Source organism: Parambassis ranga, chromosome 21 (assembly GCF_900634625.1).
Source record: "Parambassis ranga chromosome 21, fParRan2.1, whole genome shotgun sequence".
Lineage (NCBI taxonomy): Eukaryota > Metazoa > Chordata > Actinopteri > Ambassidae > Parambassis > Parambassis ranga.
Window position 1 is genome coordinate 5,524,210 of NC_041041.1, and position 24,344 is coordinate 5,548,553.

At 41.2% G+C, this 24,344-nt stretch overlaps 1 protein-coding gene across 2 annotated transcripts in view; it reads right to left on the reverse strand.

Annotated features, from left to right (window-relative positions):
- man1a2 (mannosidase, alpha, class 1A, member 2) overlaps positions 1 to 24,344 on the reverse strand; it is an 81,893-nt gene that overhangs the window by 24,457 nt on the left and 33,092 nt on the right. For both annotated transcript variants that reach the window (XM_028393639.1, XM_028393640.1), the window contains exons 5-6: positions 21,383 to 21,501; positions 13,341 to 13,421 (exon numbers count right to left, since the gene is read on the reverse strand). In XM_028393639.1, the coding sequence (XP_028249440.1) occupies positions 13,341 to 13,421; positions 21,383 to 21,501 (200 nt within the window). The remainder of the gene's footprint in view (positions 1 to 13,340; positions 13,422 to 21,382; positions 21,502 to 24,344) is intronic.

A 24,344-nucleotide genomic window follows, 5' to 3' on the forward strand; every position in this document is an offset into this window, starting at 1 on the left:
ACAAATGCACAAACAGGGGAGTTATACAACAGGCAGACAGCAGTCAGGCAGAGCAATGCCACAGAGAAAAGCACTTGTGTGCAGGGCAGACGGAGGCTGATTCATCAACACAATCTGTCAGGGCTGAGCAGTTTTATAGAGAGACCAGATCTATGGAAAATTCCTGCTGTCTCACAAAGTAAGAAGGAGCAATAACACATGCTGGTGTTTGCAGAATACTTAAGCAGCAAGTGGGACACTGTACAGAGGACTTGGAGGTCAAACTGTGGAGCTAAACATGAAATGAATGCAAAGACAAGAGGAAGCAGAGAGAGAGAGAGAGAGAGAGAGAGAGAGAGAGAGAGGGGTGGGGGTGGGTAACAGATGCAGAGATAGACCTGAATATGAGCAGCGTGTGAATTGCATGAAAAGGAGGGAAGGCTGAGACAGTGATAAAAAGGAGAATGCCGTCTAAAAGAGAGAACACAGAGGGAAAACTCGCATCATTCCTGAGGACAGATTCTATCCAAACTTTTCTGATATACTTTAAAATCACACACTCAAGAAGGCTGGTTAAAAGTTGGGGATGTCCTGAAAAAGTTTTTTCCCAAATCCCAAATGGAAACATTTAATATTGAACATCTGCCAAGTGTTCGGATCTGAAAGTTGTAGTTTCCTTGTGCACAAGTGACTTGATTCAGACTACTAAATCAGCGACAAAATCTTTGAATTTAACACCTTCCTGTAGTGTTCTTCAGAATAGAAGAAGACATTTTAGCCACATGATGTGATGGCCGACAAAAACGAATGGCCCGGCTTCGGTAGGGAGATAGGAAGGGGCGGGATTGTGGCTAACCCAAATAAAACCACCAGTAAAAAGCAGAAGTGCTGAGCAGCTTTCCTGATTCTCTTGGCACAATAAAGGAAACAATACCAGAAATGGTTTTATATTGCAGTCTTTTAAGTGCACACCTCTATTGACAACGCCTGTGTAGAGATATGTTATGGCTTGTAAACCTGTGTCAGGTTGTGTACATGTGCTGCTGTGTCTGTACTAATGTCCCGTTATCATAAACCCTTCCATCCATCTGTGGCTTGTCTGTGAGCTGCACTGAGACCCTTAAACTTTTTACTGCTGCTAATCCCATCAAGCAAGAACAAGATCCAAACGAGCCATCGGAGGTGACAGTCGGCCATCTTCACAGATCACAGATGTCTACTTTATGAGAATCATCTTCTTCTACTGCCTACATGTGCAGACAGCAATAATAGAAAAAAAAGCTGCTCTCATGGAAAACAGGCCAGGGACTAAAGAGGTATTTTAAAAATACATCCACAAAGAAAACTAGAATTTTTGAATATACTGTTTAGAAATGCTGCTACTCCACCAACCAGTGGGGTTGGTGTTTAAGCACAGCATCATGACGTGTCCTTTAAGATTTACCAATGTCTAATCATGTCATCCTTCAAAGGCCATGCCTCCGTAGACAGACATGGATGCGCCGAGTGTTGTTAAATGAGACTGACCTATGGAAGATTTCCCATTAGTGTCTGTTGTCACAATGTGCGGCCACCCTGACAGCTGCAGGGGATTTCAAAGAGAACTCTGTGTCTGTTGGACATGTTTTTGTGGAGTTGGCTGCTCTTGGGGGGGGGGATCCAATCACAACCAGCCGATTTAATCTCGGAATGAGTTGGGCTAAAAACGATCCACCAACTACAACCTTTTGCTAAAAGGGAAAGAAACACTGCATTTCTGTGCCAGATTTGAGGAGGTCTTCAAAATGGAACAGCCTTGTTGCAGCTGGTGATACAATCAAGTCCTTAAATGCAGCCTTTGGAAGATGCTGTCCACAAATTTAACCTAGTGCTGCTCAAAGTGGAAATTCTGTCTAAAAATTCTTGATATCTTGCATTTGAAAAGTGTATTCAGTACAAGTTCCCCCTTGGGTCCAAGTGGACATTAACAGCAGATTTAAAGATTTCCATGAAGATATCAGATTCAGTGGTTAGCACTGTCGCCTCACAGCAGGAAGGTTCCAGGAGCCTTTGTGTGTGGTGAGTGCAGGTTCTCCTTGTGCCTGATGGGTTTTCTCCGGGTACTCCGGCTTCCTCCCACATTCTAAAGATGTGCTTGTTAGATTAATTGGTGACTCTAAATTGCCCGCAGGGGTGAGTGCAAGTGTGGTTGGAATGGTTGTTTGTCTGTGTATGTTGTTCTGGCGACGTGTCCAGGGATAGACTACAGCCCCCCATGACCCTGTACTACATGACAAAGCGAATTCAGAAGATGGATGGATGGACTGATATCTGATTTAAGAGTACCAAATAAGCTACCAGTAGCTAAACCTCATTTGTTATTTTATTTATAAAAATCAGAAGGTACCCTATCAAACAGTGTGAAAGACAAAAGTGTTTTGAGTCTAATCTAGTAATAATCTGATCAAACCTAACAGAAAAAAACATCAGTGACTACGACCAAACAGGAGAAATTTGGCATTGAGTTATTTCCTCATTATGCATTCCTCATAGTGAATGAAATTTATTCAACCCTCACTTTGACATTCTGTCCTGTTCTACTCATAACCACTGAATTGTGAAATCTACCTCTGTTTCAGCATCACCAACAAAAAAGTTTGTGTCCTGTTCTTTCCTTGACACATTTCCAAATCCACCATAGTATGCATCCCTTCTGTTGACATCATATTTACTGTAGCAAGAAGACAAGATTACGACATTGAGAGCTTTGAGGTGAAAATCCTTGGGGAGGACGAGCCCAGACGGTTGGTTGCCTGGCATTTCCTAACTTGTTTCTATCATTCTCCCTGCAGGGCTGACAGCTTTAGTGTCTAGCCTTTTAAAATGCATTACAGCACCCTTCAAAATCGATCACTGAAGGATGTACCCTCTTGGTGAGCATGCGCACGCAAACACATACACACACACACAACGATTTTAAACACACAATGTGGAATCAAGACAAGGTTAGGCTATAAATTTGGTCTGCCACTCAGTGTTTAAGTGTTTAAGAGGTTGAAGTAGTACTAACACGACATGGATGAAAGACAGGACTCATATCATCAGTAGGCGTCTATGTGTTGGCACTCAACCCTGCAGCTTCTGACATTATAGCTGCAGTCGGGGGCTTAGTTTGGAAGGGAGGTGTGGGGGTTACAGCCAGCTGGTTTTGTGGCCCTCACAGTGGAGAATGACACCAATACTGCCAGAGTGAGAGGTTTGATTCTTATTCGGACCAGCTGTGCTGAACACGTGAGCAATGGTCCTGTAAGGCGCTTTGAACGAAACCGTCTGCCAAATGGCCCGTCAATGTCGCATCCCAGGCACAGAGCGAGACGTAATCCACCACTCAAACGCATCCTAAACTCTGCCAATGATCCAGTTATTACACATGAGGATATAATTTGTAAGCTGTGACCGACTAGGGGAGACTAAAAATCACTGAAAAACAGAACCGGCTCTGAGTCTACACACATGTTGTCCATTGTCCCTTCAATCCCAACTTGACCACACCATTAACAGACATCCTTCTCTTATATAAAATTTACTATGTATGGAAAAAGTGATACTATGTATTTTTTCCCTTAAAATAATGCTTACAAAATCATGTTGATTGCATATCAGCTAATAACTATGTGAATGCAAGAGGCTGAACAGGTCTAAAGTGTACTAATCATCCCTATTGTGATGAATATGTGATTCTATAATGATAGTGATGATTATATCACTGTGTGTTTAGGGTAGGAATACACAGGAAACTACCCATGATCTATTGAGTATTAGCACTCATACCTATGATTTAGTGCTCCCAATTAACCTAACAAGCACAAGCAGAACACGCAAACTCCCTAGCTGGATTCAACCTTCTTGCTGTAGGGCGACAGTGTTGTGTGCAGGGCTGTAATTTTCCCATTATACTCCATTGTGTTGCTTTAATAACTTACCACTGAACACAAAAAAAAAATCATAATCCTGAGCATTTTGCAAGCTTGTCATTTTACCTTAATGTCATTCCTGAACATTGGTTCAGCTCATGGTTGTTGTTCAAATTATCTTGTAGTACAACAAGTTGTTTATTCCAGGACATTTTACTATTTTTCCTCAATTTCCATACATTTTTTGAACATGTGGGGAACCCTGCATTTGTATTTTAAACATGCCGGCAGGTTATGGGGTTCAAAGGGTTAAAATGCAGTTCTAATTTCTACCATTCAATGCAGGTAATATTAATATTTCTATATACTTAATCTCTTCTTACCGAGAAGTCTCCATAACAAACATATTGCGAGAAAAGAGCCAAGACTAAGTGCTTTCCTAAATGACTTAATGAGATTTTTCAGTTTTCACACTGCAATAAAGAATCCGCTCATACACACTGCATACTGTACACAATCCGACCCACACAGTCTCTGGTGTAAGCAGTGGGCCACTGTTGACATGTAATGGAGCCTCCTAAAGGGATTAAGGGCTAGACTGTGAAATGTGCTGAATGCACTTGCCTGGTAGGAAGGCCCCCAAGGGCCAGCAGGAGAGACAGGATTAAGTCACCCGCTGTGTGTGTGTGGTTACTGTGTGTCATCTCCATACTTTGTCATGCCACTTCACCGTCAGTTGATCCATTTGCTCATTTTGTTTCTCATCTAGTGGCCCAGCATCAAAGGCAGGAGGCACAAAGAGGTGCTGCCACGAAGAAAAACTCAAAACTAGTGTCAAATTATGATTGTTTTATTCGTTTCCCCCCACACAGTATCAAAATGACTGCTGTCACATCTGACAGGTGTTTGCCATTGAGCATTAATAGAAATGCTGCATTAATGTTTTGAAATAAGACTGAATGAATGATGAGTCAGTCTGCCTTCACTGTGGCTTTCTGTTTTGTTGCAAACCTGACGTGTTCATACTGTCTCTACTGTATTTGGCATTAGTCCACCAGACAATCGTCTCTTGCACGCTACTATGTTCTCCCTTGAGGACAGCTGAAAATAGAACAAGCTGATTTTTTTTTTCTATGCAAGAAAACATTAAGTAAAAGGAAAATGTGGGACAGACACAGTGGTGAAGTGAGGGATGTCTAGAATAGTTTCAGTTGGATTGTACGATTGTTTGGCGAATGTTGGCACTGAAAAGATGCCATAAACCTTGAGTATATATGGAGCATAAGTCGCTCTTGAACATTTTTGTTTTAACCTGTTCCTTTTAAAGATCATGATGTTTGTACCCAGCATTCCCCTGCTCATGTGTGGCCCAAGGCTTTTCGCGAAAATGTCTGTGATCCCAAAAACACTGACTGCTGCAGACAGCATCTCACCAGCTGTCCCTGCTCGGTACTAGGCAGCTCTGCATCACACTCCTTGCTGGCTGGCATCACTGGCCTTTTTTCTCCTGCCTCCAAAAAGTTTAGCATTAAGCTAGGAACTTCTCAAACAGTTGGTGAATAATGCAAAGCCAGAAGAGTTTGAGCAGCAGTGCTAGAGGTGACAAGATAACACATTTTGTTACTGGTAAATGAATGGGGAACTCAGGGAGCAGTCTGCAAGGAATGATTGGAGACATTGTTCATTCAGACATACTAACCACATTCTAATAATACAAAGCTTAACGTTGACATCAATCTATGTTACTCTGCTTAAGACCAGTAGATCCTGTACTTGAAGCTTACACCTGCATGTTGTCACTATTAATTCCTACAGAGATATCATTTCCCTCATTTCTCACCCCTCTACATCAATCAAGTCTTTCCCTCATTAACTTAATTCTGTTAACCTCTACCCTCTACCTGTTCCTGTATTCACTGTATGGTCCATTTCGTCCCTTTCCCCACATCTTTCAGCTTGTCATTTCCGCTACAAAAACCTCTCACTCTTTTTCCGTCCTCCTTTTTTCAGTTCACCCATTTCTTCCCATGCCTCCTCTGACTTAATCTCATTTGCACTAACCTCTTTTGCCTTTCAGCTCACCTTCCTGTGTAAGTTTGCACTTTTTTTAATCTGTTTTCCTGTTTTGTATAAGTACCGTATTGTATTTGTTTGCAGAGCGGAATGCATAAGGTGTGATTAAATTAAAAGTTTTCTCGTTTGTTGCACAGTCTTGGTTTTCCTTGTTCTCTTGGAGTGTGTGTGTGTGTATGTGTGTGTGTTTGTGCGTGTATGCTTGCCTGCTGGCACAGCAGCAGCCAGTTACTGAGCATGTCATCACAGCAATAGCTGCAAAAGATGGGGGGAGGATTCTCAGGGGACACTAGACAACTGCTGCTAGAAACTACTGGGGTGGCCTAAATATGTGCTGCTGTGTTACTGGCAAGTATGAGGGGTGTAATAGCACAGAAAATCGTTGTTGTTTGTTTTCAGATTTGAAGTCACAGTTTTTGGCATAACAAGGGAAAAGTACATATTTTGTATTTTCCTTTCCAACTGATGTCATTTGGCAATAATATTTTGTACTATGCTTTTCAGCATAGGAGTGCATTATGATAATAAAGGGCTGAGCGTTTTTCTTGTTGTCTTTTTGTCTAGATTGAAGACACTACTATCATGTGTAACAAAACTTTCATGGAACGGCAGGTGGGATAAAAAAAAAAGTGACAATACTTGTGAATGCTACACATTGGACAGTTGATGTGCAGAGAAGATCACACAAAGATTCCAGCCTTGCAGGAACACTAATTAAAACTCCAGCTGTGTCCAAATTCAGAGACTGCAGCCCTTATTTAAAGAAGTGGGTTGAAAATGCTGTCCCATTTTGAAAGGTCCTGCAAATGTGGCAGAGAAATGACCTGAATGAATAATTTTTAACCAGGTAAATGATCCATAAACCAAGCTAACTGTACCAACCAACCAGGGTGTCCTTCAAAGCCTTCAAGAAACAGAGCAGGGAAATGTAGTCTTCTCTGTGATCTCGTTTCCTGGATGGCAACGATGTAACATCTGTGTAGTTGCACACCAGTCTCCACAAACTGAACTTGGAGCGGCCAATAAGTACCCTTCTAATAATTCTAAGCATGGTCTGTAGCTATCAAGGTTGCAGAACCACAAAACTATGACACCGGGGAACATAATATATGAGAAATCGAAGATTCAGCCCCTAAACTGAGTCAGTTGGAGTACTGAACCAAGATAACTTCAGAATAAATGCATTACTGAAACAGTAGCTAGAATGTCAAAATAATAGGGATACTAGGGTTTTTATTTTGTGAATTGTTTCATGTAAGATTGTTTTACTCACACTGCACACACTGCAAAGACAACAAGCTAGATGCAGTGCTGGGCTGGAGCTTAGTTACAGTCTGTCAAACAGCAAAATAAAAAAAAATAAGAGCCCACACAATAGTGTGCTCCTAACTTGAAGACAGTAGTTTACATTGTACCATTTGTCACACCACATAGAAACAGTAAGCATGGCCAACGAATGACGACAGAACCACAACAATCTCATTATACTTAATAAGACCGCCCTAACAAGCTCAAACCGTTGCAGTCATCCTCTTTCTATTTTTGCCCTCAGTGTTCACAACTAATGAATGAGGTCTGATTTGTTAACACCCTGACTTCAGCATATTTATATTTAAATTTGGAATAAATCCTTTATCCCTCGTGTATGCAGTTGCCTTCCATGCTGGGCATCACTGTTAACAACCATCAGTCAGTGGGAGAAACCTGCCCTGAATTTGTTTGACAAGCTCAGCTGACGATAAATGAGCGGCATTCAAATGCTCCCAAGACAGCCTTTGGATATACTGCAGTATGCAGTCCCTTTATCAAAAGACAGCTAAGCCCCACATCAGAGCGCAGACAGACACAGTGAGAGGAGAGGAGGTAAAGTTTGGGGGTAATGAAAGAGATATGAGGAGAGGAAGGAGACGAAATAAAACGCATTCATCATAATATCTTCTGTCCATCTTCATCATTCCAAGTCCTTTTCGTGTCAGTCTGTCTGTCTCCTCCACTTCATTTGTTTTTTCTGCCTCCATCATTTTCCTCTCTATCTGTGATGTTTCTCCATCTCCACTTCTTTCCTTCCTTTTTCACATTGTGTTGCCGATATACTTTGCAGCCTCTGAACTTTCCCCCTCCACCCACTCCTCTCTCTCTCTCTCTGCTCTGGCCCCTAAAGTCTTTCCTTCTGTTCTTCATTCCCTACCTTCTAATTTCCTCTTCTTCCTTGCTGCGTTTTTCGGCCCTAACCATCATTATCTCTGCCCCTCTGTCGGCACCCTTCGCTTCATTTGATGTTCTATTGCTGTCATTCTCCATCTCTTTATCTCCCTTCCTTCCATCCGTCCGTCCACAGGGTGGCTGAGCTACAGTGTTTATGCCTGCAGAGTCTGCAGCTTTTCTTTTCAGACGCTCTCATCTCATTATCCTATATTACAGGGCTTGGCTCGCTCCCCTGACCTTCTCCCTTCTCTGTACAATCTGGTGTTCTTCCCTCCAACCACACCTGTGTTGCATTTTTCCCTCTTCGCTCTCACATTTTTATTCATTCCCCGATCAATACTGCATCGCCTGCTGCTAATTTCTTCTTGTTTGTTCAGTCATACACCCACCCAAAAACAATAAAGGAGTAAGGAATGGGTACATTTAGAAACAACAACAGGAAATTCAACCAACACTGTTGTTTTTCTTGTGAAGATAAGCTGATTCTTCATACTGTTTCCTATGTGTAAAACACGTGACATTCTTTATAGACAGTAAACTAATCCTAAATATGTTTACAGAAGCAGAAGTTGAAACTTGATTCTGTTTCAGTTAAGTTGCTCTAACTGCTCTTCCATTACTCATTAGTTATTCTGGGTGCCACTTTATTCCCAGTAAATCACGGTGATGTGCTCAATTTGGATGCCAACGTCAACCCAGTTTGTGGACTTTAGACACTTCAAGGTTCATTACCAGCTGTCAAACAGTGTATAGCCTGAGAATTATCTATAAACCACTAATGAAAGACTTGTTTGCAAGCTGTTAAGAGTCACCAGGCATTATTCCGGAGTTTCCAGTAAATGCTAAGAGCTGCAGGTATTGGCAGAACAAACATCACACACCAAAATAGCTCAAGAAAAAAAGAAATGAGAACAGAACATTGAGACTGATTAAAAGAGTTTGTGGTGAAGTATGCCAAAGAATAACAGGCTTTGTACATTCATCAGTCACTGTTAACAAAACGATCCTTACCCTGTCCTCTGCTGCCCACTTCTTTGAAAGTTAAGGGGACAGCTAACTATCACCCCAAAGGAAGAGTGTGATTAAAGACAAACACTATTCACAATATTTCTGCTGTTTTCTGACCTAAAACTTCCATACCTTACATTATCAAGACAGAAAAGTGGACAGTGGAGTCACTACAAGCAATTAGTGGGAGGAAACAACCAATACACTGAAACTGTCACTGAAGTCACTAATTAGCAGGGGAAAAACCGCTTAGCTTGGCTGTTTCACTTGATAAAAATCCACAAAAAAACAAGTGAAGAAAAAGAACACATTGTCAGGACAAGGAGCAACAGTGGGGAAAAAGGAGCAGAGGAGATGAGTGGACAAGCAGTGACAATACTAAGCAGTGTGTAGGAGAAGTAAAAACAGATAAAAGCACTTGATGCAAGTCTTTACAAAGAGGAGAGTGCAAAGGACAAAAGTAAAAAAAAAACTGAGATGGATGTTCAAACACAGCAGACACAAAGGAGAGAGACATTTGGCTGACAGGGACTTTCATGGAAGTCCACAGCCAGGGGACAGTTCAACAAGAAACAAGAGAACAATAAACAAAGCACTTCATAAATTCAGGCAGGAGTAAGGAATGCGATGGAAACATAATCACAAACAAGAACAAACAAATAGGGAATCAGCAAGATGAACAAATCAGAAAGGATAGGCAGAGCCAAATGTGGACAGGTGGCGAGGAGATCAGAAGACAGAGTGTGAATAGAGCGGAGAGGGGGGTGAGGGCATTAGAGAAAGAGGTAGAAACAAAATGAGAGTGTAGAAGAATAAAGCCGAGGACAGACAGAGGAGTAAACACAATCCATCACTGCTGCTCTGCTTCGACTCTCCCAGACCAACACATCCTCCTCCTGAATGCTGAAACTCTCCTTCTCCCCGTTCTTCTGTTTGTCTGTCTTTATCTCTTTCTCCCTGCTTGGCCTTTTTATCGCTCTGCTCCTGCTCTCCATCCTTTCTTCAATTTGCTTGAGTGTTCTCTCATTGATCTGTTCTTATTTTCTCTTTTCATTTCTATTCATTGTGTCTCTGTGTGGGCTGTGTTGATGCTGACTGACAGAAAGCTCAAGAAAACTTCATCTGATGAGTCTGACCTTCACTTCATCTACACTGGTTAGTCTTACAAACAGCTCCATAAACACCAGCAAACACGCCAAATGTGGAATGTGCAGATGGAAAAGGGGAGCCAGCACGGGTGACTCTAAATGTGACAAGAAGCCTCTCCAAACTCACTTCAGTCATTTTTTTGGATTTAAACCAAGCTGCCTCATTCTGCAGCATGTGTTTTTGTGTTATTAGACTATCAGGCACTCTAAGGTCCAGCCTAATATTATCAATGACCAACAAAGTCAATAATATAAAGAAAATACTCCACCACATCACATTAATTCAACATCACCACCACGACCATGTATGCCCCTCCCACTAACCTCTGTGGTCTCTTTAAGCCCACCGTTAATGCCAGCCATGTCTTAGATGCAGTGCTGTACTTACTGGCAACATTGTGCCGTAGAATAGAACACACCAATCTCTTGAGAGTGCACAGTGAAGTGAGACTCAGTGAAGAATAGGACAATACTGAAAGACAGGCTGAATGTCCCAGACAAAAGAAAAGACTAGAACAACAGAAAGAATATAAAAATGGTCCAAGTAAACTGGGTTTAAAAGAGAACGTTTGGAGAATCTTTAGTTTTTCTCATCTTCAGGGAAAACTGGACAAAACATATACACTAACACAGGCAGAAGACTAACACTGAATGTTGTTATCCAGAGACAAATGAGCCAAGACCGTGGAGCAGCAAATATTCTGGTAAACTCATGCACAAATTTTGCAAGTTTAATTAGGAAATAAAATATAGTAACTGTAGGTGTAAGTGTGTTATTCTACCATTTTGAGACATGTTGAGCTATTTACTAGAAGTCAAACAGATTTTAACCCCAGTGATGGGTTAACTTAACTGTTTATCCCCCCCTTTAACAAACTGTATCAGTGTTCAATGGGCAGTTTCATATTCATGCAGTCACACACCATTTCCCTCCTGGGAGACTCCCAGTGACAACCATCTATTCCACTGCTGGTTGACTGGAGCAGCTGGGAGGGTTAAGTGCCTTGCTCAAGGACATGTCCAGTAAGAGTGAAGAATGAGTCTCACTTGCTATTCTCCCTTCTGGGCCATTCATCACCTTCTTTCTCCACTCCCATCTCTTTATCAGGGACAATCACCTCCAAACACCCTCCACTCATCCTCACTGTCCCATCTCACAGTTTTCTCCACCCTCTGCTCTCTGCACCCTCCATCACTGTCTCTTCTTGCAGCCCTCCCATGCTCCATCTCCCTCCTTTCCCACCACCCACTGCTTCTATTATCACTCCAGTGGGTTCAGATGAATGAGTTTGACATGGGTGGAAGTGGAAGAGGTGGAACTGAGAGTGGAGGATAAGAGTGACATTAAGTTTGATTGTGAGGCAGAACTCCAACCCACAACCTCTGCGTCACTCACTGTGGGTGAAGTTAAGTAACTTCTCTTTGTTATAGCACTTGACAGGACAAACAAAACTGTCCACCAAAATCACTGGGAATAAATTATAATACTGCATTTGTGTTTTCTCAAGAAAATCTTTATTGTAGCTGAGACACAAAATCCAAAGCCATTTGCAACCCTCATGCCAATCTAATTACTTAATTTATACCTCTCCTAATTAACTCTGATAAACAGTTTAAACTTGGAATCGTTTTTTTTCTGGGAAACAATTCAACACTGCATTTTTTAAATTATTATTTATCCAACCCACTGAACCCTGAAACACAACAGTGGATTTGAACCATGTTTTCTCAAAAAAAGTGCAAAATTAGACTATTTAAGACTGCCAAAACCAGTAAGCAGTAAGTACCCAACAAACCTTGAATGCATCATCAAACTAGATTCTAGATCAGACCTGGGCAAAGTATGGCCCGCGGGCCACACCCGGCCCACGCACACAATATTAAACAAAGGCAGCAAAAGTCAGCTGTTGAGCACGGCATTACCGGTAACATCTTTCCAACCCTCCATGTCTCTTCCACGCTGCTGTACTGCGTAATCCCACCTACTCTCTGGAGAGACACCGTCGCGCTGTGTACACTTTAAAAATGCTGCGCGACTATGCTGAAATATATGGTAAAGCACACAGAAACTCCACGGCGCATTCAGATGTTACCTGGGTGCTGCAGCCGACACATTTCATCGTCATCTGCTCTTAAAAAGCTCAGATCTTGCCCGACTTTCAGAACTCTGGGAATTGCTACTTTAACTTTTACTTTAACTCTAATGGTTTTCTTCTGTAAAAATATCTCTACATCATCTATGCTGCTTTGCACTGTGTGTGTGTTTCAACATACAACCAGCACACACTCAAAATAGACATGGACACACACAGAGAGGACAGAGGAGTAACCAGAAAGCAAAAGATTCTTACAATGATGAAAATGTAACAGGAGCATATTTATAAAGGCAGATACTGTGCCAGTGGTCTCCAATTTATATTATTATTTATGAAAAAATGTGGCCCTCGCAAAAAAATAATTGCCCCTGTTCTAGATTCTATTAAAAAAAAAGGAAGAAAAATGCCTTTATTTTATAGGATATCTACGTAAAGTATTGCCACTGACTGGATATGAAAGGACAAAATTTTAATGATAATAGCAGCTTTTATTAAAAAAAAGGTCAATGTAAAATGATACTGCTGGCATTTATATATAAACAAACACTAATATCAGCTATAAAAAACCATTTTCCCCTGAGAATAAAATTACAATAGAACAGATAGTGGTTGTGGAGGCTGTGCTGAGCTCATTTTTTTAATGTATTTGCTCCCATTAAAGAGAGAGCACTGCTTGGCTGGCCATAACAGCTGAAGTGGGTGAGATGGGCACAGAGAAGGAAGGAAATGGGACAGAAAAGGGAGATGGATGGTTGGATTTAACTTTAAGGAGAGGATGGATGGGAGGTGGAAACATGAAGGAAAGAGCAGAGGAGGAGGAGGAGGAGGGTTTCCTTATTCCCTTTTTCCTACTGCACAGGTAATAGCAACACACACACACATCCATCTCTCTTGTCAAACACTTTTCATTAAGCACACAGACACACAAAACTACTTACTTCTTGTCCAGAGAGGTAGTAGGCAGCCAGTAGTCCTCCAATAAACCGGATGTTGACTTCGAACACTGAGACCTCAGCATTCTGGGGAAACGAGAAAAAAAAAACAGCAAAAAACATCAGCATGGAAATGTTTAGTTGTAGTCTGCAACCTCTCCTTTTCACTTTGAATGGAATTTGCATTCCTAAACAAATTCTGTGTCAGACAATAAAACTGTAAAGGAAACCTCTCCAAGTGAAATAATGTTTCAGTCACTGACACTCAACTGCTGTGCTTACAAACACATGTGGACCTGCACATTGGATAAAACCTTAAAATGCTGTTGGAGCTGCTAGGAATTAAAGAACTTTAAACTACATCCTCCACAAGCCAACTATGCGAGGATAAACAAGGTTTATGTGAATTTTATTCCCTAATTAAACTCGGAGTCAACAACCTGGCTATTGTTTACCTGCTGGAGGAGAAAGAGAGCTCTATGCTGGTGTTCACCTTATTTTCCTTGTCTGCAAAGCACAGCTTAATTGCGAATACATTTTATATAAGCTTATAATCACCTTACTATTCTTGCAACTTCCCCACGAACCACAGCAACCTTTGTGTCACAGTAAAGAGAAATTAGTACATTTCTGTGTGACTGAGAGCATCCGTAATGACAAGGCTACTCTGCTACAGAACAATGTCTGGTCTGTACATGCTGAGAGCTACGTGAAAACACACAAGAGATGGAGTTGAACCTTTAAAGTGCAGTCTGAGTGACCTTGGTGTACAATAAACTCTGTCAGAGAGAGAGAAATAAAAGAGAGCACATTGTGTGGCTTTAACATGGTGCAGGCTGGAAGCCAGACAAAGAGTTGCATGCCTCCACCTAACAAACACGTTGCAGTTAACATCCATATCTGTCCAGATTCATTTATTATAAAAAATAGAATAAAGACTTAATCTCACATCGACCTTTACCTTTGACCACCAAAATCCAACAATGAATCCTCAAATCAAAGTGAATATTTGGACAGATTTTGAAAGCTTTTCCATAAAACCACTTGTGAAATCAATAGTAAATTGTTCACTTCACAATAACCTATGACCACCAAACTCATGGTCAGGTCAGAGCTCCCCTCTGTCACCAGGTGATTGTATTCAAGAGCAGATGTCAACATTTATAGCTTAGCCGTGACTCCAGTTGGATCAGCTCTGATGGGCATATAAGCTGGCCTTGAAAGCAGGCTTCATTTATCTAACCTGCATTGGCTCCATTTAAGTGGCTGCATCCTCTTCTTGCCCCATTCATCAACCCAAACAGCCAGTCAGACATCTCTGTTACTGAGACAGTATACACTTTACAGTATACATACAAAAAATGTATTTTTTATCCACAGTTTTAGGTCTTCTCATAGAGTATTGATGCTCTCTCAGTGTCTTGTGATCTGTGAGTAGAGTGCAGCCGGTTGTATTTTGGCCTGAATCCCCCCCGGGATCACTTGCTTTTTTTTGCATCAATCACTATAAACTTTCACTCTGGTATGAGCAAAAAAACAAAGAGTGCAGCAGACCTACAGTCAACCTTGAGTTAAATGGTTCTGCACACTGTCAGAATGTGTGATAATGTACCAGTGTCACTTACAGCTGGGTCCTGCCTCAGTTCCCATGTGTGCAGTTGTGCTGGGAGGGGAGAGTGTTGAGTGCAGACTGTAAGCAGAGTGAGGTGCGCTCATCTCCACAGCACTTCATCTGCTTCCTCCTTAAGTGGATCTCACAAGTGCAAATCTCAGCCGTGCTGAGGTTTTTTTCCTCCTTATGTTTCCCCTCTTTGCTCTTACCATCTGTCTTGTGTTTGGATACTTTCAGAATTCAAATTGCAGATACTTGCATATGTATATTACATCTAGGTTTGAAAGAGTTCACACAAAGAAAAGCCAAATTAGCATACATACCATGGAATATTTCATTTTCTCAATAATCAGGGATGCTTTACATTCCACTCCTCTGGTTGTTTACAAATAGCTAGGAGTTTATTATGTACATATATGGTTTTAACACACAGCTGTGTGTTCATTTCTTTGTATACAACAACAACAACAAGATGTAGACTATACAAACCAAGGACCACTGTTTCCAGTGAATATAATGAACATATATTACAGTATTTTCTGGACTATAGGTCGCACCAGCGGACCAGCGTAAATTACTACGTTTTTAGCGTAACATTGCCTCTTGAATTCCTCTTAACTTAAGTGGTGCAGCTGCAGAGCATTGACAGTGAGACACACGCATTTCAACAAGTTCTCATGCAGAGAAATGATTGGCTCCACCGCACAGAAATTCCTATAAACATCCTGTAAATGAGTGAAAGGCAGACTACTGTCTGGAATGAGCAACCTATCGACTAATCAGAAAAAAGAATTCCTTGTTGCCAGGTGAGGTCTGAGGCTCAGATGCAAGCACACGTTTCATGAACGTCCGCGTCACTTATGCTCGGAATGCAAAGTGTGGATGAGCTGGAGGTGGAAGAGAACCGTCAGGAGAGGGACAGAACAGCTACCATTATATTTGTAATGGGACCTCAGGACACACGGCTAACTAATAAAACCAAGGAGATTGTATATTGTATATTTTTTGTATACAATTGTGTATATATATATATATATATATAGCTAGGAGCTCCGGACTTCCAATCCGGAAGTCCGGAGGCTGGGACCTCAGGACACAGTATGTCATTAATGGTTCACTTTATTCTATTAGACATTTGAGTAGAAATATATAATAATTTAGTGTATACATTCAGGAGTTACACACAGTGAACATGTCCTTTGACAACTAAAATCCAACCAGTTCATCCTCATGTGCCAAAATTTGAGAAACTACATTAAAACATGTTTAATAAGATATCAAGTTCATAATAACACAACAGACAACCCAAAAATATTAAGCCTCTGACCATGACTGTCCTCAGCAGAGAGGGATCAGGTCATGAGGTAGAAATTGATGAGGGTGTTAATAAAGCCAGCTTCATTCAGCAGCATCCAGCATCTATCTAACCCCCCATCTGTCAGTCAGCCTTACTTACATACAATTTATAACTGTGGTTTAGAGCTCAGAACCCAATAAGCAGAAGAGCTATAAAATAACCCTGATTTTTTTTTACAAAAAAAGCCTGCTGTGAACAGAGAGAGAGCAGGCGGTGCAATGGGAGCAGCACAGGATTATAAGTTTTGATCTAAATAAATTATTTTGTCATGAAGCTTTAAAATAGGACAGCCGAGTCACATTGTTCTCTCATCTTCTACCATAAAGCAGCCCCTAAAGACTTTGCTTCTTTATTCAATCCTTTCTAGTTTCTCTATTAATATACCATGCATTGGTATAAAGAGACACATGTCAACACATCTTATAAGCACGTCTTATTGCCTACCAAAAATAATCAGCATTTATTTAAACAGACAGGAATATTCTGACTAAAGCTCTGACCCTTGAGCAGGAGTTACTATTTTCCAAGAACCTTAAACATAGCACATAGATATATAAAAGGCGAGATGAAGCATCTCTCCTCTATGTAAATGCTTTATCAGTATGTTGGTTTTGAGATATATTGAGTCAGCCAGCAATGACTAATTTTAGTTTTCAAGGAATCCTGTCAGTTGCATTGACTTCTTATTTGGTTAAAATGTGGATTATTTTCTGACCATTTTGTGCATGCTCTCATCACCTTGACTAATTTTGTGGTGCATTCTCAAACCCATACTTTGTCACCTCAATATAAGGATTTCTTTCACACAGTGTAATATGTAAAGAAATGAATACCTCCATAGGAGGCAGAGACTACACACTGGATACACTTTCAGTTTTCATTCGTTGTGTAGCAGTATAAATGTCCTGCCATTGCTGGCAATGAGATGGCCACATACATATATATATCTTCTATTGTTTCATTCATAGTCTATGCTGCATCGTATCACTGTGCGCAAGAGTACCATGGTGTGGCTCAAAAACCTTCACCACAGCATGAAAAAATGATGATGGTCTTCAGGTTTGACAGAAAACAATTGAAAACATGTTGCGACTCAACTAAAATATTAAAACTCTGCAACGACTCGTCATTCCAGGTAACGAGACAGAGAGGGGAGAAAACAGAGCTGAGGGGGCCACTGTCAAAAGTCTTTCACCTTCAGCAAAAGGCAACATGGCGAGGGGGAACAGATGGGAGAGGAGGCATCTCATCATGCCAAACATGACAGCTTTCACTGTGTAAGACCATGAAAGACATATTTTTTTGACTGTGAAACACAAGTCTGCATCTCTTCCCGTCTGAAAAACCATGTAGCGTTTAAGTGCTGACGTTTCCACTGTGTCAACTGCAATAAAAAAATCTGACTGCTCATGTTATAATTGAATCCAGTAAATTAATCCGAGCTGAAATTCACTTGACACCCAGAAGTTAATTTATCTCTCCATCTCTGCTGTGGCGTCACTGATCAAATCTTCGCTTTAACCAGGGTTATTAATGCGCTAGTTAACAGAGTCTTTTAATTTGCTGGATCTCTGAGCCTGATGATAGGATGCCCACACATCCATCATCTGAGGGCAAGCTGGCTGTAGTGCGGGGGCCCAACCAGGACACCGGAGAGTCCAACAATGACTCACCGCTTGGCTCAGCCTGACATGGCAGCTACTTAATCATTCATTAGTGGTGAAGTTGGAGCTGGAGGATGAGGTGGTGGTGGTGGCAGGTGGGTGGCTGAACTGAGAGGTGTTGGAGCAGGAGTGAAACATATGCAATAAAAATGTGCATGAATTTGTTAAAAGCCTATGAGAACCATAAAATTGTGCTCAAGGACCGAATATTTTGACGTGACCCGAGTGAAATCGTGTCAAGGCTGCACTCGCATAAATTCGGACACACTGAGAGCCAAGATAACCCTTAAAAAGCTGGTTACTTTTTCATGTGCAGTAAGTGTGCTGAATTAAACTTGGAGTTCAAAGGAATACAGCTTAGAGCAGAATTCTTATTTCTAATCTGGTTATTTGGTTATGATTATCAGGGCCGAAAAATAAAATACCAACATCTGCAGTACCTCAAATGGCCACTTGAGGCTGGTCCCGAAAATAAGTCAATCTATATATCTATAATCTATAGACCATGCTAGCTGCCAGGCTAATGTTTGCCTATTTGGAATAACCAGGAATTAGGTGGACACAGGCACAACCAGATCATAACAGCCCGAGCCAGCATGGCTGAATATGCTGCACTTGGAACCAGAACAGCATTACATCAGCTCTGTTATATGTGCACAAACCAAGACCTTCAAAGAATTATAATGCGTATTTGTGCTTAGCATGCTTAACTCAATCTAACTCAAAACCCAATTTGAAGTCAGTCCCAACTGATGAGAGTAAAAACGAAAGGCAAACTTGCTCCGACAGAGAGACAGCACATACACAGCAGCAGTCCAGCTGCAATGTTGGAGGAACTTGTTCTCATATATGCACAGACGAGTGATTAAATTGAGTAAGACTGATGTCTTTAATCTCCTAAATGGAAATTCAGACTATAGCCGTATTCCAGCCCCAGAGCTCTGACTACAGAGGCTGGGTGTAGTTGCACCCTTCAGGCAGAGCAAATCTTTGATATTCACAAGGGCCAAGCTTAATAACACTTTTGCTGTCAATTACGCTGCCAGGCCACTGCAGGCATGAAAAATATTGCTCCCTGTGAGCAGAAGGAATTACCTGAGTAATGCCATGACCATATTGCTAAGATTTAGCCTAAGCTAGCTTAACCTTTCATGAATGTTACAGTGGCTGGAAGCTAATGCCTGAATCTTCTGCCTAATGCAAGCAGGTATAAGGGTATCAAACCATTAATGAAAACATAGCGACACACCTCCTTCCTTCTCTCTCTTGTTAAAAGTGCTTCATCCTCTCTTCTCCTCCTCCGCCTCCCTCTCCGCCCTCTAATCTCTTCTTTCCACTCCCTGCCTTTGTAACCACAACACTCTTCTCCTGCTTCTTGTTCTTATTAATCAACTCATTTTTTCTCATCGTCTTACCCCCGTCACTGTTATTGAATTCGTTTTACGATTCTCCACCTTTTTCATAAGGCACAAATCTCATACTGTGTGCTGCTAAGAGAAGTTTGATTGTATTGTCTGCTCCAGTGAGTATTTTGGATATAACCATGACATTTTTCTATATTTAATAAATCCAGCGGCTGCCATTGTGACGTGAAGAGACTAGATTTTGTTCATGTTTTGTTAGGTTTAATCATCCCTGTGTGCAGGTCATTTCTTCTTTTCTAGACTTCAGACTCAACCATCTTTAGTTTCAGAAGTATCATCTACCAAAAACAAACACATAGGTTGATGTGTTATGTTATATAAGATATTATAGGATAGGATTTTAGCACCAGCATGTGCCAGAGACTTTGTGTACAGTTCAACTCTAAAGCTGTCTTTTCTTTCACATCTCCACTGCCTCACATTCCTCCTCTATTCACCCAAACTGTGATTGATCATCACCAATCACCCTCCCTTTTTCCCTGACACTTTGTCCATTGTTGCATTTCTTTTAGTGCCTCTTCTCTGAGCAGCATTCCTCCCTCGCCCTCCTTTCAATCTTCCCCCTTTTTTTCCCCCTCTCCCCCACGCCTTCTCTTCATCTCCATTCCTCTTTCTGCTGCTCAACCATAGAGATCCTAAGGTTAATTAGCCCTCCAAGTGTCAGACTGTTAGAACCCCTCTGCCTACCTGCTTTCTGCCCTGTGATCGTCTCTGTGGGGGGACTAACAAGCTTCAGCATTAAACATTTGTGAAAGCAAGAAAGAGCGATGCAGAGAGGAGAAGACACTGAACAGAATGATTGGCTGAAGAGAGAATTAAGAGGTGATAAAGAATAAATAAAAGGAAGGATGTGTACATATAGAGGAAAGGAAAATGAAAAAAAAGACAAGAATACACAAGCAGTGAAAGGCGGGAGGGAGTGACAAGAAGCCTCATTAGGTGTGAATAAATGTGAGCAAACCAACAGAAAAATAGAAAATAATGAATACAGAGAGAGATAGAAAGACAGAAAAAGAGGGAAATAGAGCAACAACACATCAAATAGGATGACGATTGAGGGAGGGGTAACACGCAAAGTTGAGGACTAAAAAATAAGCTGGTCTGCTGCATTAAAAGAAGAGCCTGCCTTAGCAGAAGACAGAAAGTGGAAAAAATTAAATGCAATAGTCAGAACACTAAGCAACATATGAAGGAAAAAAATGCTAATAAAAGGGTATGGTTGGATGAAGATGGAAGTCAAGGGAGTATGCAGGGAGCATATTAAAAAATACCAGTGGGAAAATGATTGACAGTTGAAAAGGAGAAGGAAGCTAAGGATGGAAATGAGCAGAGCTGACGGACAAGTGACACAAAAATGAGAGAAAGCTATAGGAAAGGGATGATAGGAGAGGAAGGGGAATGAAAACAGACCGAAAATGTCAAAAAGTGAAATAATGTTTGAGCCTCATGAACAGACTCAAAATCAAAAGTGTGCAGGAATAATGACTGATAACGTTAAGTGTAAATGGTAAACATGAGGATTTAAATTGCAGATTCACTCACTGGTAACAATACGATGCCAACACTCACAGGTTGAGAAGCTTGAATCTTTCCAGAACAAGACAGAGTCTAATACGCCTAGATGCCTTGTTGAAAAACCACGCCAAGAAAGCAGCACGAACTGAACACACTAATCAGCCCTGGGAGAGTACGTGGATCATCATATCAGTAAACACATATATGCGTCTGCTGACTTGGATTAGAAATGTTGATGTATGACTCTTTAGATCTTTTTTATTTATTTATTTTTACACCATAAACTGGTACTCGAACAACAAATCGTTCTATTATCTATCATTCAACTCACAGATGCAGTGCATTTTGAAGAATGAGGTCCTTAAATGACCCCATCAGGATCAAACCCTCATGTTTTAGAAATACCTGAATTCACCAACTGTTGGTATCAAAGCTACATCCATCCATCATCACATCCACAATAAGAAGATACATACCACACCGAAATCCAGATTCTGTTCGATCCACTCCTGGCCATCCTTGAACTCCTCACGCAGACCCATGATGTACAAAGTGTCTATGGCATCCACGATGGTTGCACCAAGTTGAGAATTACCTGTACAGGACACACGAAACAAAGGAAAAAAATGAATAATTTGATCAGAACAGTTGGATATTCAACACTATAACCCTGATATCCAAATTCAAAAAGACTATTAAACAGGAGCAATGATCTCCGCCAACCAGTATGAGGTGCTGTGACATGAGTTTACTCAAGGAACACTGCGCATCTATAGTTTAAACTCCTCCATTAAAAAATGGTGGAGCTGAAAAGATCATATCTCAGCAGATCAAATGAATCTTCTCATTAATATGTCAAACAATGCAGTAAGGTGCCTTCCCCGCTACTGCTGGGTAGGGTCAGCCTAATGCACATGAATTTATACCACATTTCAGCGGTAAAAGTCAGTGTCACTGCCCTTTAAATTCTTCCTTCTTTCATATCAGCCACAGCATGTTGCTGCTAAAATTCCTGAACCTGCCCGCCATCCCTTCTTATCTATGACTCCATTCAAAAGGAGAGCGTCTGGCTTCATGCAGAAGCTGCAGTGTTATTATCATTATAGACAGGAACCTCTAAATCACTCTAAAAATACACTGCAGTCAGGCAGGCAGAGCTGATAGCAAGATGCCCTGGCCGCCTGCCGGATCTTGACAGATTGGCCTGGCTATTGGTGGAGCAGCGCCCCTCTGCTGCACCACACACCCCCACTCTCCCCTCCCTTCTGTCACTTTCATCACCTACAGACATGCTGTAGGCTCTTACAGGGATGTGACATCATGGATACAAAGATGGAGGCTTGTCGGAGTCATTGAATCATGTTCCTTTAATGTCAAGGCTTTGTGTAACAACTCCTTAATGCAAAGCTGCCTGTGTGTGTGTGTGTGTGCGCACAACAATCAATGCTATAAATAAAATAAAATGCCATATTTCAAAACTCAGTTGTGTTTTTATTCTAAAATATCAAGAAATTATTTTAAGGCTATAAGCAGAAAGCTGTGCAGAGAAATTATACTGCTAAAGACAGCGGTGCAGAGTTGGCTAGTACCAGGCACGGCGAGCTGGTCTAGTCGCTGTCCGTAATGGCCAGTTTGTTTTAAAGGTGCTCGATACAAACTTCATGATGCTTTTGCATTACTTGTAGTGGTAAATAATGCTCGTACTTCAAGGTGCTTTACAGTGCTTCACATTCACCCATTCATGCACACATGCACACACGCTCAAATGCAAATGGTGAAATCAATGTGAGCAAGTGTCCTGCCCAAGGACACATCCCAGTCTTGGGATCCAACCAATAACCTTGTGGGTGGACAAAAACCCAGATTGTAATTTATGTTAAGTTATGTTAATTAAAAAATATTTTAGATATTGCTGAAAAGCTGAAGAAAAATACAGTGTGCAATACATACAATGAGATATATGACTATATGAATATGATATATGTGCTTCCCCAATGATAAAATCAGTTATTTTTTAATCATCACTAATTTTTTTTAATGCTGTAAAGCGGTCTTATGGGGTGTGTATGAAAATTATATATACACAGTTGCGTAAACGTTCTTATATTTTTACTTTCTTTTGTTAAAATGAATTATACACCTCTCAAACAGCTGCACATTTAAGAAGAACAACAATGAGTAAGTGTGGACATTTGTGTGGACAGAGCTTACGAGTGTGCTGCTGTGAACCAGACAAGGTTTTAGCCAAGTGTATTTTCTATTGATTTATTTGGCTAAAAATACAATTTTGGTGCCAGTGTTTAATAGATAGGCTCAGAATCCGAGATTCACTTCTCCCCTTTAGAATCATTAGACCCTGGACCCACAGCTAATCTTCTAAATCTAATTAGAGCAGTGTAGAGACGTGTGATACAGATAGAGGAACGCACTGTTTAGAGAACTGGTTTTTAGAATGTTTTGAAACAAACTTGTAATTTTAGTTGAAAAAATTGGAACACAATACATGGCACTCACAGCTTGATTTCCCAGTTTTCCTAACCTTGAGATATTCTGCTCACCTTCATGACTGAAAACAACCTTGTGATACTACCTGAAAACATTCCCTTCTCTGTCTCCTCTCTGCTCCATCACACCCTCCATCTTTTCATCTGCCCCTCCTTTCTGCAGCAAACCATCTGCTTGTTCTCATTCATCACCGTCTTGCTGTGTTTTTCCTAATCTTTCCTTGATCGCTCCATTCAGACCCTGATTCATGGATCCTCCTCTCGCCCTCCTGAACATGCTTTTCTCAGCTGCCAGTTCATTTTGTGATGAGCATTGTGCCTGGATCATTGCATGCATCGTTTTGTTGTCCCTGTCTGTTGCTTTTGGGTTTCCACAGCTAAACTGGCACCTCCAAGAGGAGGGGGGGTGTTTAGGGTTGCCAGGCACTGCTAATGTGAGACAAATTGGCCAGGATCAGCTTTATATATTTGGGGAATTATTGCACACACACAAAACCTTCTTCGGAAAAAAAACACTTTCTCTGTCAACATACATGGACCCCTTCCCTTTCCTTGGACTTATTCACAACACACACCTTCTCACTACCTCAACTGAACTCTCCCTCCACTCTTCAACATCCTCCCTCGATCTATCACAATTTCACACAGCTCTCTCTCGCTCTCTCTCCTCTTCCATTATCTATCTCTCTCAAATGCTCTCTGTCTCGGCCCCTGTGCCAGTTTCATTAGACGACAGGTTCCAGAGCTCTCTGCTATGAATTCACACGAGGCAGGAAAACGTGATGCCATTATTCAGTCTCCCTTCTCCCTGTCTTGTAAACTGTCGGCTCTGGGAGAATGGGAGATGATGGAGCGCTCAGGTGTGTGTTGGTGTGTGTTTCAGAGATGGTTGCGTATGTATGTAGGTTCGGTCTGTGCGTGTGTTGCATAAATC